General features: G+C 36.9%; 1 protein-coding gene across 4 annotated transcripts in view; it reads left to right on the top strand.

Annotated features, from left to right (window-relative positions):
- Positions 1–14,392, top strand: part of Tdrd1 (tudor domain containing 1) — a 48,688-nt gene that overhangs the window by 10,364 nt on the left and 23,932 nt on the right. For all 4 annotated transcript variants that reach the window (XM_087185270.1, XM_087185267.1, XM_087185271.1 and 1 more), the window contains exons 4-13: positions 3,182–3,326; positions 4,653–4,758; positions 5,472–5,532; positions 6,724–6,828; positions 7,143–7,325; positions 7,804–7,947; positions 8,686–8,857; positions 9,887–9,973; positions 13,714–13,881; positions 14,003–14,110. In XM_087185270.1, the coding sequence (XP_087041396.1) occupies positions 3,182–3,326; positions 4,653–4,758; positions 5,472–5,532; positions 6,724–6,828; positions 7,143–7,325; positions 7,804–7,947; positions 8,686–8,857; positions 9,887–9,973; positions 13,714–13,881; positions 14,003–14,110 (1,279 nt within the window). The remainder of the gene's footprint in view (positions 1–3,181; positions 3,327–4,652; positions 4,759–5,471; positions 5,533–6,723; positions 6,829–7,142; positions 7,326–7,803; positions 7,948–8,685; positions 8,858–9,886; positions 9,974–13,713; positions 13,882–14,002; positions 14,111–14,392) is intronic.

The following is a 14,392-nucleotide window of genomic DNA, read 5'->3' as shown; positions in this document are numbered from 1 at the left end:
AATTTGTTGATATTTCAAGGTCAGATCTTTTAATTTTTTATCAGCATATGTTTATAATACATAGTAATTACAGTCATCTTGGGAAATTGGTACTTATCTATATTGCATCTTGATCAGTTTTGTCTCCCCCCAGCCTAGATTCTTTTCTTTAATCTAGCACCTTGAATATTTTTTTCTTTTTAGATAAATGTAGATTCAGGTGCAGTTGTTAGAAATAGAGAAAGATTTTATGTAGCCTATATCGAGTTTCCCCCAGTGGTAAAAAGCTCCAGAACAATATTAAGACCAGGATGGCTGGGCGTGATGGTGCACGCCTGTAATCCCAGCACTTGGGAAGCTGAAGCAGGAGGATCGCAGTGAGTTCAAGGCCAGCCTGAGCTACATAGTGAGTTTAAGGCTAGCCTAAACTACATAGCAAGACCCTGTCTCCAAAAAAAAAAAAAGAAAAGAAAAGAAAAAAAAAAAGAAAGCAACCCTAGGATATTGACATTGATACAATCAAGATACAGAATATTTCTATCATTATAAGGATCCCTTGTATGCCTCTTTATGGCTACATTCACCTACCTTATGCCCCTTAATTCCTGGCAGCCGTTACTATCTATAGTTCCACAATTTTGATGTTTTAGGGATGTATAGATAGAACTAGTATATAATCTTTTTGGATTGGCTTTTTTCAATCTGAATGATTCTCTGGAAATTGAGCTAGGTTGTTTTATATATCCTTAGTTTGAGCCTTTCTATTGCTTGCTGTGTATGCATAGCTTGTTCACCTTCACCCACTGATGTATATCTACATTGATCTCAGTTTTTGTCTACTGAAAATAAAACTGCTGCATCCACGTTTTTATTTCTGTAAGATAAATGCCCAGGTGTGCAGTTTTGGGGTCATACAATTGTTGCATATTTTGTTTAAGAAACTTCCAAACTGTTCTCTAAAGTGACTGTACCATTTTACATTTTCACTAAGAATGTGTGAGTGAACTAGTTTATCTGCATCCTTATCTGCATTTGGTGATGTTCCTATTTTTATTTTACTCTCATAGATCTTAGTTACTTCTTAGTTCTGGGTTCTGTAGTTCTTTGCCAGTTTCTCTGTTGTTTTCCATTAATCTATTCCTCCACCAATACCATACGGTCTTGATTATTAGAGTTACGTAATAAGTCTTAAAATTGAGTACAGTGATTTATTCCACTTTTTCAAAATTGAAGTAGCTGTTCTAGATCCTTTGCCTTCAAATACATTATTCAAAATAATCATTCATATCAACAAAATAATCTTGCTAGGGTTTTTATGTGAACCTGTGTATCAACTTAAAAGTTATTGACATCTTTACTGACTTGAATCTTCCAGTTTTTTAACATAATAAGGTGTTTCCACTTATGTAGATCTTTGATTTCTTTCACTTTGCAGTTGTTAGCCTACAAACCCTGTGCAGATTTTGTTATATTAATGCTTAAGAATTTCACTTTTTGAATGATAATATTTTAATCTGTGTGTTCTCATATTCATTGCTAATATGTAAAAATATGATTTTTATGTGTCTATCTTGTATTCGTTGAGTAGAACTATTTTTCTACATCCCAAGCAGTTTTCTACATATCTGTGTTTGCATATTTTTTTATACACATACACACTTTTGAGGGGATATGAACACCTTTTAATGGCTCACAGTGGGTTTTTTTCTTTTTTCACAAGAGTTGTAATAAAAATACATGGAATTTCATGAATCACAGTACATTGAGGATGACAGAATGGAAACAGGACAAGTGTGAAGTATAGACCTTCTTGCGGGGCATAATATTCATCCACTGAGAATACCGACATGATTAGGCCCCTCTCTCTACTGCCTGTAGTTCTATTCAGTCTCAGTCAGTGGCAGACTAAGGCTAAGGAGAGTTTAAATTTTGTTTTGTTTTACTTTGTTTTTTGAGAAAGAGCCTCTCTATGTAATTCAAGCTGGCCTTGAACTCACTATATATTCCATGGTGGCCTCAAACCACAGCGAGCCTCCTGCCTGAGCTTCCCAACTGCTGGGATTACAGGTGTGCGCCACCACAGCAAGGGGAGTTTAAAAAAATAAATAAAACTGAATGTAACCAACTGCCTCCATCATTCTGCCCTTTTCCATTTTCTTCACATAAGCAGGTGGGACAAGGACATGAGGCAGGTCTTGTCTAATTGCACTGGCAAGAACTTTTGTATTGAATAAGGGTGGTGACAGTGGGTATATTGATCTTGTTTCCAATATTAGGGAGAAAGCACTCAGTTCTTTACCAGTAACTGTAGGCTTTTTCTTTTCCCGCTCAGTGACAGAGATTGAACTCAGGGCCTTGTACTTGCTAGGCAGGCACTCTACCACTGGTCTGCATCCCTGACCCTTAATTAGTTTGTTTATTTATTTATTTATTTTTACAACAGTGCTCTGGGAAGCTGAGTCAGAAGCATTCCAAGTTTAAGCCCAGCATGGACAATTTAGTGAGACCTTTTCTGAAACTTTTTAAAAAGGACTGGGGATGTAGCTAGCTCAGTATGAAGGCCTGTTGTATTGGTGCTTTTGTCATCATAATGTTCCTCTCTGGTAATTTCTTTCCTCTGAAATTTTTTATCTGATATTAACTCGACGACTTGTTTTTTATTAATATTTGAGGTACTTATCCATCTTTTTATTACCAGTCTGCTTATATCATTATACTTGAAATTAATCGCTTAATAGTTATAATTAAGTAACATCTTTTAATCCATTTGGCCAATCGGTCTTTTAATTGGTGCATTTAGGCCATTTACATTTAAAGTAATTATTGATATTTGGAGGCTTAAAATTTTCCATTTGTGTTTTGTTTTTCCTGCCTTCTTGAGGATTCTTTGAACGATTTCTACAATCCCATTTGACTTGTCTAGTGTTTTGAGTACATTACTTTGTAAAAGTTTTCTGGTGGTCGCCATAGATGCTGCTTTGTAGATGCACAGCCTACCGCTGTTATCATTTTATCATCTTGCGGATATCGACGCCTGTCCTTTTCAGCTTCATGTTTGTTTCATAGAAGAGTGTAGGGATTTCAGTTGTATTTATTGGGACGAATAGGGAAAATTCTATCTGATCAAAAGAAGAAGTCTCAAATGTAGTATTTAAAAGAAATTATTACCAAATTCTAATATGCTGTTCTCTCTACTTAATAGAAGCCTACCAATAATGTGCCTCCTGTGAAGTCCAAAAAATCACACCACTTTGTTAAGAATTCCTTGTCCATAAATAATCCAGCGCTTTTCAACTCTTTACGACTTCCTTTTCGGTCAACAACTTGCCATCGCTGTGGCCTGTTTGGTAAGCATAGTACTCATAGGTGTCCGCTAGATTATTCTGCACATTTTTAAATATTTGTATTATGGAAAATTTTAAACATGTAGAGTGTAAACAATCATATATATACATGTATGTATATGTCATATGTCTCATTTGTTCTTCAGTAGCAAAATCCACCCATGGTCATTATTTTTTGTTTGTTGATGAGTAGTATTCCATTGTATGATTATATTGCAATTTGTTTATTTTATTTTGTCTTACTTGCAGTACTAAGGACCAAACTCGGGGCCTCATGAACGCTAGGCAAGCACTGTACTACTGAGCTACATCCCCAGCCTGGTTTTTTTTTAATTGACAGATAAAATTGCTTGTATTTACCATGTACAATGTAATGTTCTGACACAATTTGTCTATTCATTTCCTTGTTCAAAAACATGGTTTTGTCCAGCTTTGGGTTATTATGAATAGAATGCTCTAAAAGCTTTTGTCTAAGTCTTTGTATAGACATGTGTTTTTATTTATCCTGCGTGTACACCTATGAATAGAATTGTTGAGTGAAAGGATAGGTGTACTTTTAACGTTATAACAGACTGCCAGACATTTCCAGAGTAGTCCCATTGGTAATGATTGCTGTACGTCATTGCCAGCATTCGAGATTGTCAGTCGTTTTAGCAAGAACTGGCCTCGTGGGTATATATATAGTGGTGTCTCTTTGTTCTAATGTTGTTCCCTCATGATCAGTGAGCTTAAACAGTTTTTCTATGTGTTTACTGGCTATTTGCGTTTCACGTTTTTTGTTTTTGTTTTCACCTTCTTTTAGAGTGGAAGTATTTGAGACCAGCCTGGTTTTTGTTTATTGTTATTTGTTGTTTTTTAGATTTCTTGTTTTCTTCCATCTGGATACTGATAGGTTTTTTTTTTTTAATACTTTATTTCAAAAACTCTAGTTTTTCTAAGTGTGTTCTCATCATCATTTTTTGTTGCTGTTTAATGATACATGATAAGCCATTTCAGTCTACTTTGTCTAGTTTTCACTACAACAAAGTTTTCTGTTTGCTTTGGTTTCTTTTATAATATATTTTCTAGGCTCTCTTTTAGGAAAACTCATTTGTGTCTCCAGTCTGACCTTTCTCTCATTTTCATCCTTGAATCCTTTTTCTATGCATTTTGAGAGTTTTAAAAGTTAAATCTCAATACCTGATGATGAGCAGCACACCTTTCTTCAGGTGCTCTTCTTGAGATGATTCGCAGAATGATGTTTGATATGTTTAGTTTCTGGAATTGTCTTGATCTCAGTGTCACATACTTGCATATACCTCCAGTGACGTCCCAGGTTATGCCCCACAGGGTCACTGAGGTGCTCTCAGTGCAAGCAGACGTACTACTGCTCCACTGCATGTCAGAGGAGGGACTGGTCCACCCACAGCATTGTGTGTAAACCTGTCCAGCAAAAGTAAGTGTGCATGCTCTTCATTCACTAGGGAATACTGAAAAGGGTTTTTTCTGATACAGGAGGAATCGAATCAGTTATGCAGGCCAGAGATATGTCGAAGTTACCTTTCTGCTTATTTATTAAAGTATATCAAGATGTATAAATCTGAAGTAGATAGCTCTATAAACTTAGTTTTTACTAATATAATTGCACCTGACAGTACATACTAAGATTGAGAAACTTCGGTGAATTTGTAATGGTTAGAATTTTAGAAATCTTTACTTTTAATCGTGTATGAGTGCCTGAATTTTAATAATTTGTGATTTTCACAGGGCCTCTTGAGCTGTAATTTTAAAATACATAAATTTTACTTGCGTGACATGTACCAGTTTACAAAACGTTATCATGTATAACCTCATCTGATCCTCAAAACTCTGTCTAGGTAACGTAGGGATTGGCTCATTTTACAGATAAGAAAACTGAGGCTTGGAGATGAGCTGTTTCCCTTTCACTCGGTAGCTTTTGGAGGACGCACACCGGGGCAGGCACAGTGTAGACCATTGCTAGGCACCACTGGGTTGTGTAACTTTGTTACTACTGTGACCCTTTCTGGAAGAAGCTGCTTTGTTCTTTCTGTATTTTGTTGTTTGAGATTCTCAGCTAATTGTGATGAATGGCTCCTACTCTTAGTTGCCTCTGTAGCATAAGTATTGCAATCTGTTGCTATATTTCAGTTTTCACAAATTTGAGGAGAATAAATCACCTTTTGAAATGAATGTGGAAGTGAAAAATGAGGTATGGTATTCTTTGTCTTCAGAGAAGATTTTAAATGACTCTCCTTTATTAAGATTTAAGCTAAATAAAGTACTCCAAACTCCTACATCTCACAAATGTTTGTTTAAAGACAAAAATTTCCCACTAACTCTGTATACCCTAGTGATGGGATTTGATAACTGGGAGGTCCTTGCGAATTGTTTCTTTCCAGTCTTTTCTCAAAAAGTTCCTGAGATGGCTGTCTCTCAGTATAAAATCTTTCTGTAACCCTCAAATACAGATTCTATTTGTGCATGCCACTTTCTACAGGGCCTGCCTTTCTAACTAAGCAGCATTTTTTTTCTGTTAATAGGTCTCTTCCATTTAAATATTAGAATCTAAATGACTTGCAATTCAAAACACTTTTATTGTATCCAACTTATCTTTATAGACACGTATTAGCTTTGTCTAGCTGTGCCTCTTCATGTATTTTTATTTATTTATTTATTTATTTTTTGTGCTCGCTTCGGCAGCACATATACTAAAATTTTTTTTTTTTTTTATGGTGCCGGGGATCGAACTCGGGACCTTGCAGTTATGAGGCAAGCGCCGGCACCACCAAGCTAAATCCCCGGCCTCTTCATGTATTCTTAAATTTTGACTTTCTACTTTAAATTTTAATTGATTTATTGATTGCGTTACAGGGGATTGAACCCAGGGCCTTTGCACTGAGCTACTTTCTTAGGCTGCGGTTTTTGTTTGTTTGTTTGGATAACCTTGCTAAGTGGCCCAGGCTGGCTTCAACTTGTGATCATCCTGCTTCAGCCTCCCAGGGTGCTGGGATTACAGGCAGTTGCTGCCACACCTGGCCCCAATTTAAAATGTTAACTGTGTACCTGTTAATGGACTACATCCCTTCTTTTTTTTTATTTAAATGAATTCATCATAATCCTGCCTGTCCCCTCATTCTGGGACGGTGTACAGTGCTGTGTGCATTGCCTGTGGAAAATGGGTTTGGGAATTCTTGGAGGCTGTCCCTGTTTGTGAACTGTCCCTATGCTGAATGTGATCACTGTGTGTATCTAAAATGTACCAATAAATTTAATTTAGTGTTTATGCACTCTTTTACTTAAGAGTCAGACTTTTGAGGTCACGAGTCTAGCAATTGGTGGCCATTGTATCATTGAAATGTGTGCTTGTAAGTTGACTTCTTTATGTGTTCTTTCAAACCAGAGCAACTGTCCACCTGGAGTTACTAAAGAAATAGCCATCGCTGCTGAGAAAATAATGTTTTCTGATTTGAAAGGTTTACATCTCAAGAAAACCATGGAAATAAAGGTATTTGTTCTTTAATTGTCATAGGTAGATATCCAAAGAACCAATTTTTATTTCCTCGTTCCCTATTTTTAATTTGAGATCATAGAGTAGCTGTAGAATATATCTGATTAAATTAGTAAAGATTGAAAAAACTGCAACACTTTATCTTAGTTATACAGCTTTAAGAGGGGCCAGGGATTTAGCTCAGTGGTTTCGACGCCTGCTGCGCAAGCTCAAGGACCTGAGTTCGATCCTGGGTACCAAAAAAAAAAAGAAAGAAATTCACATTTGCTTTTGTTTGCAGTGAATTATTGTATCTTCTCTGTCTCTGAAAGGGTACAGTTACTGAATTCAAACACCCAGGTGACTTTTATGTCCAGTTGTATTCTTCAGAAGCTTTAAAACACATGAACCAACTCTCTGCAAGCTTAAAAGAAACATATGCAAATATGGTGCATGAAGAAGATTATATTCCTATCAAGGGGGAAGTTTGTGTTGCCAAGTATACTGTTGATCAGGTAACTATTGATAAATTAAATTAATTAATAAAATGTTTCAACTTACCTTGGTTGTATCAACTCATCAACCCCAGAGCTTTTAATGATGGAAAAATGGCATAACTCAGACTTAAGTCACACTCATCATTACTCCACACTGTGGGACTCACTTTATTTTTTCCCTGCCCTATCCCTCTCCAGTTGTCTTTGGTTTTTAGGTAGCTAGTCTTAGAGCTTGTGTCTGTGGAGGTGAGGTATTCATGTGTAACAGTCAACTGGGATGAAATGGCTTTGGAATATTTGTGCATGTTACAGTGTCCTAATTAGACAATTTTAGATATTTCTTAGCAATATTCATAGAAAATGAAGTTGTCTTTAATTGGGTGCCTCTGAACAGGACAGAAGCCTTTCCTTTGCATAGTCTGTAAATTGGTTGAAGATCTCTTAAAGGTTGTGAAATGCTGTTTTAAAGCAGAATATTATGTTATTTCTTTTCCAGACCTGGAACAGAGTAATGATACAAGATGTTGATGAGCTACAGAAGACAGCGCAAGTCTTGTATATTGATTATGGAAATAAAGAAATAATTCCAGTAAACAGAATTCACCAGCTAAACAGAAACATTGAATTGTTTCCTCCTTCTGTGAGTCTTTTTCTTTAGAATTCCTATCAGTGTCTCAAAGTTTCTGTTCTTAATGTGTGATGGACACAACATTTTCTTGTATTTTGCCATGTTATTGTCCCTATGGGTATATCTTTTAGCATGTGAATGAATACCCATTGGTTGCCTTCACTCCATTTCTATTATCCCTTATTTAGTTAAGTAGAGCCTCAGCTGAGAAACTAACATTTGGGTACATCTTATCAATCTACTTTCGCGTGTGTCTGTGTGTGTGTGTGAGATGCTACTGATTGAACCTAGAACCTTCACATTAGGCTACATCTCCAGCCCCTTTTATCACTTATTTTAAGACAGAGTCTGGCTAAGTTGCCCACACTGGCTCAAACTTGCCATCTTTCTTGCTTCAGCCTCTCACAGTGCTGGGATTACGAGTATGCACCACCATGCCTGGCTTCAATCTGCTCTTTTCTTTGTTACATTATTTGAGAGTGACCAAAATCATGTATAGTTAATGTATAATTATTATCCTGGCATGAATTTCTTGAGCTTAACATACCAAAAGTTAGCATTGTGAATGATGTAATAAGAGAGACAAATATAATCAAACCTAAAATTGTTTATCTGGTTAGTATTCAAAGACTTTTCATAAATTGTCAGCATGAAATAGGTTCTTTTTTTAAAAAAACTTCACATAATTAATTAGAAAAACTTCATTTTTACATACTAATTCTCACAAGTAACTTACACACAATATTTCAGGCCATAAAGTGCTTTGTGGCCGGTGTTACCCCAGCAGAGGGTACTTGGAGTGATGATTGTATCAAAACTATTAAATCACTGTTGATGGAGCAGTACTGCTCTATAAAGATTGTCGACATCTTAAAAGAGGAACTGGTTGCCTATGCTGTAGATGTTATGCTGCAAAGTTCAGGTAAGTTCTGAGTCTTTCTTTGTAAATTAAACCCTTAATACCTTTTTTAGTCCCTCTCCTATTATTTGAGAAGAAATAAGTGAGGTCAAGTAAATTCCATCTGGAATCACATAGTTTTTGACTGACAACGGGGCCTTGGATTGGCAGTGTGTCAAGTATGTGTCACAAACTCATAGAACTGAGTGGCTTAAATGGCTAGATTTAGATGTATCTATATTAGTATCCTTAGAATATATTTATTGTAATATTTACTCCTGATTTCTCCTTTGAAAGGAATTCTTGCCTTTATTCTTTATCATCAGTGCTTTGCTTTGAGCAACTCCCACAGAACTGCATTTTGTTAGTCCACAGTGTTTAAGCTGTAGAAGTAGAGACATTTTGGAATGCTGTTTTCCATTCTGGATTCATATCTGTTTGAAAAGTAACTTCTTACAGTGTATGTGTAATTTCAAGTTCTCAAGGTTTTGCACCTCTACTTTTAGCATCACGGGTGACTTGTCAGAAAATGTAGTTGATATGCTGAAGTTTATGTATTTTGTTTCTTTGTTAAGTATATTTCATGCTGATTCAAGATTTTGGATATGATTTAAGAGAACTTGAAGTTCATGTCCGTGCTGACTAACGTTTGTTTCAGCCATACTGTCAGTCTGACAGAAATGGAGACTGGTGTCTTAGACTGATCTCTTCTCAGGAGTAGTGGTTATTCTGAGTATGCTTGTGAGATGATAACCAAACCTTTCACGTTCACAATTTTGAAGAGAAACAGGTTCATCATGTTTTCAGTCAAGTGACTGGGAATTTTGCTTCAATTTTATTTATTTGTTTATTGCTTCAGTTTTTAAAGCTGCTCATTATTACTAAACTATGTTTTGCCCATAGTAACTGATATTATAATATATGCTACTATATTAATAGCTACAGTATCCCTGTTATGTGATTTGTTTTTCATTTAAATCTTTCTATGCTTTGTAAAGTATTTCTTTTTTTTTGTAAAGTATTTCAATGGAGATATATTTTCTTGATTTTTAGGAGAATTCTTAGACCATATGCTTGTAGAAATGGGATATGGTTTGAAAGCCAAAGGACAAAATTCTAAGAAGCAATGTACAGGTCAAAGTGAGTATACAGATTAATATTAAAGTAGTGACTTTAGTTTTGAGAGTATCTTCTGTAATGAATCAAAAAAGCCCATGACTATCGTATTGTCAAGACTTAATAGTAACCATTCTATAAACTGTATAAGAAAGATGAGGTTTTTAAATGTAGTAATATATTCTTTCTTTTTCTTTTTTCTTTTTTGGCAGTACTAGAGATTGAACCCAGGGCCTTCACACTGGGTACATCCCCAGCCATTTTTTTTAATTTTTAAATTTTGAGTCAGGTCTCTTTATGTTTCCCAGGCTGGGCTTGAACTTGTTATCCTTCTGACTCCACATCCCAGAGTTCTGGGACTACAGGTGTGTGCCACTACACCTAGTTAACGATTTCTAATCTCAGTTTTCCCTGCCTGTTTCCTTCCTTCCCAGGTTTATTTTATGTTTTGCATAGTTGTATGTGTTTTCATAGTCTGTTTCCTCCTTCATTTTGCTCCTTTATCAATTACTTTATGTACAGATTATAATTCATTGTCTCTTGTTAATGAATCCAGGGGTGATGCCATAACTTGGGTGTGTCTTCCCCTTTATCTCCCATCCCTTGCCCTATCTAGTTCTTATTAACTAGATTCTTCTTCCCAAATACCCTTTGTATATGTCCTTTTTCTTTCTTTCCTTACTATCATTTCCTAGTGTCAGGAATCCTCATCATTGATGGACAGTTGAAACAACCTTCTGATGTAATATCTTCTCACCAGTCTGTATTTTTATGGCACTTTCCTGTGATATCCATGAAACATAAATCTTGGTGAAGCAGCTCTGCTGAAAACCTTTCAGTAGTTCTTTGCCATCTGGAGGAGAAAAACAGTGTCTGGTAGCAGTCATGGTTAAAACTGTAAGTGTTGGTGCAGAGTGAGAAAGAATAATGAAGAAGGTAAACCTAGGGTCCACAACATAGAACAAGAAGCTTTGATAAGAAAAGTAGGAAGAAAATAGGAACAATGAATGGGTAAATGCTTATGAGAGGAGAAGTCATCTGTGATATACTCTGAGAGTATCCAGTAGAAAGAACAAAGAAATACAGTGAACAGTGTCTACTTCACTAAGGCACTGTGGAGGTGCCTTCACGAAGGGTGTTCTGTGATCAGTACAGCCATATAGAGAACAGAGTATGTAACAATGTAATCAGCAAAAGTGCTGGATTCTCCCTTGAAAGGGGGAAGAGCACCTAACCAAGACTTGGAGAGAAGCCTTCTTGGAGTGGCATCACACTGAGCAGGAAATAGCAGGTACTGCGGTGGAGAGTTGTGTCCCAAGAAGAAAGAACACACATGTTAAGGCCTTGAGATATAAAAGAGAATGGTTAGGTCTGAAAACATAAGTATGGCTAGATTGACTATCCAAGGCAGGTGAAGAATAAGGATCAGAAGGTTCAGAGGTGAGTTAGAGGAAATCACAAAAGATCTCAGGAGCTGTGTTAAGGGAGGTGAACTTGATTCTGAAGCCAGTGTAAGAGAATGGAAGGGTGAGAAGCCCCTGGAGTCATGGCCTTTATTGGACATATGTGGTGTTTGTGGGTACAGGACAGTAGAGTTAGAAGGGGTAAGAGGAAGAAATGGGATACTGTTAAATCTTAAGAATTTAACCCTTAGAAGTAGGAGGACCGCTTTGAGTTCAAGGCCAGCCTGGGCCACACAGTGAGTTCAAGCACAGGCTGAATGCATAGCAAGACCCTGTCTCAAAAAAAAGAATTAAAGCCTTAAGAATCTGCCCGTGACCTTGTCACAGAATCCAGCCTGGGCTTCTGTCGTACCCCTTCGTATATGGCCCATTGAGTAGGCTTTATGGCCTCATCTCTTACAGGTTGGAGTACTGCCTCTTGTCATGCTTTTGGCCCTTCTTCTGCGGAGGTGCTCTCATGCCCAGCTCCACTTCCCATGCCTGACTCTGTGACTGTACAGCCCCTTGCCGGGCCCCCTCTGTTGAAATATTTATCATATTTAACTCCTGATGTAGACATTATCTGTCCCTCCTACAATATTCAGAACTTATAGGAACTAAAACCATAGCTTTTTACTGAACTATCTCTCCCCATTGCTTAGCATGGCATCTGACATGTGATCAATGTGTATAATTTTTTTAAAACCACAAGAACCCTTGATCCGCTGATGGAATCACGCAGCTGAAAGACTATTGAGATCATCTACTCCATCTTTTTACATGTGAGGAAACACACGCTGACATACAGTGGGTTACTCTCAGACTGGGGGGAGATCAGAATCCAGGCTACTTAATGCAGTTCAGTGCTCTTTCCACCAGACTATTCATCCTTTCCTATGAGACAACAAGAAGGTGTCTCATTCTTCTTGCTATTGAAAGATTTTTAGAAATGTTTTTGACTTTCAGTTTCTCTCTTGATGTTTTATATTTGAGACCATTGAATTTACATTGGCTAGTGTTTGGGATCATTTATCCCATTTCAGTGGGATTTCTGACATAACTTCAAGAAGCCCTTGTAATGTACTCTGAGATGTCATTTCTAAGTGGCAAATTCCTCCATTTGTGCATTGTGTCGTAGTTTTCCCTTGGTCTTCAAAGAGTCAGACTACATAGGTTCATAATGTGGATCATTTTCTCCAATAATTTTATAGTACTTTAGAAAATCTGTTCTCTCATATCTCTGAGTTTAAAACAATGAAGTGAACCTTATTTTTATCTGAGTATCATTAGCTCCTTAAAGCAGTTGTTTTTGTAGATTATGGTATGTGGATGTCATGATGCCTCTTAAATCTTAACCCTAAAAACACATTGGTTGAGAATGTGGAACTTTTTAGGCCACAGGCTTTTCATTCCTGTGAGTTTTCTTGTTCTGAAATGCTTTTCTGGCGCTTGAAGCCCTTCCTCCATCAGACTCATGTCAGCCCTGGTTTTCTTTTTTTTCTTAGTACTTATGTTGCTTGTTCTTCTTTTTTTGTTGTTTTAGTTTTTGTTTAATGCATTTTTTAATTGTGAAAAAAATTGTGGGTATTTTTGTGTTTTCATTTATGGTTTGATTTGGTTTGTTCTTTGCAGTACTGGGAATTGAACCAGGGACTTCACACTCAACTACATCCCTGCCCCTTTTGTATTATTTTGAGACAGAGTCTCACAAAGTTACCCAGACTGGGCTGAAACTTACAATCCTCCTGCGTCAGCCTCCCAGAGTGCTGGAATTACAGGTGTGCCCCACCATGCCTGGCTTTAAAATTGTGTTTCTAATTCAATTTATTATTTTATTGTGATAAAATTTTTTTGAATAGGATTTGTCATTTCACTGTAGAATGGGCCCTTCTCTGAAGTGTTTTTACTTCAGGATCATCGGAGGTTATGTATTCAAAGTTAAGTTTTCTAGAACTCTTTTTATGTGAGGCTTTTTTGGTTTTTTGTACCGGGGATTGAACTCGGGACCTTGTGCTTGCGAGGCAGGCGGCGGAACCTCTGAGCTAAATCCCTGGCCCTCTGGAACTCTTATAGAGACTAAAGATTCTAATATACAACTTTTTAATCAAATTTGAATTTGTTTCTTTTTATACTACTGGCCATCTCTCTTAGGGCTAGTCTGGCCTTTGGTGAGATAGAAAACTGACTTCATCTCAGACTGCCACCTTCTAGGAATTTTGCCCATTCGTATTCACATTCTCTTTTTCAAAACGATCAAAGTTTGCCTGATTTTTTAAAAATGTAGTGAAACCAAAATAACTTATTTTTCTGTTTGTGGATAAGGTGATCCTGCAGATGTTGGAATGATGACCGCTGAAAACAAAATTGCTGTAGACAGAAGTGACCTAATCCCCAAAGTATTAACTTTGAACGTAGGCGATGAGTTTTGTGGTGTGGTTGCCCACATTCAGACACCAGAAGACTTCTTTTGCCAACAACTACAAAGTGGCCGTGAGTGAATTGTCTTAATTTATTTAATCACAGTAACATACTTCAAGACTCAACACACAAAACTAAAGATAAAGCAGCAAGGTAGTGTTCCTTTTGTTTAAGATGTGATCTGTATCCACAGGTAAGCTCGCTGAACTTCAGACTTCCCTTAGTGAGTACTGTGGTCAAGTGTGTCCACGGTCTGACTTTTACCCAACCATTGGGGATATATGTTGTGCTCAGTTCTCAGGTAAGTAGAGAGAATATTGTGTTTAACTTAGAGCTGAGTGAAAATGAGACAGAATCCTTGGCACTGAATGGATGCATTTGAAGCTTGTGCATTTAGGTGCACCATTTATCTTTTTAAATATGTCCAGTTAAACTGGATCAAAGGAATGTATGGTATGTATAAGGGCAGAGAGCCTAGGGGTGTCGAGAGTAGGGATAATATAGGAGGTATTTTTTTCAGCCCTTTAGTGGTTGGAGATTGGTACAGATAATTCTGTTTATACAGACACCAGATAAAGAACCT

This window comes from Heterocephalus glaber, unplaced genomic scaffold (genome assembly GCF_053883595.1).
Source record: "Heterocephalus glaber isolate CG9 unplaced genomic scaffold, H.glaber_assembly_v1.0 deba00001497, whole genome shotgun sequence".
Taxonomy (NCBI): Eukaryota; Metazoa; Chordata; class Mammalia; order Rodentia; family Bathyergidae; genus Heterocephalus; species Heterocephalus glaber.
The sequence above is the reverse complement of the archived record's forward strand: the minus strand, read 5'-3'. Positions and strand labels throughout refer to the sequence as shown.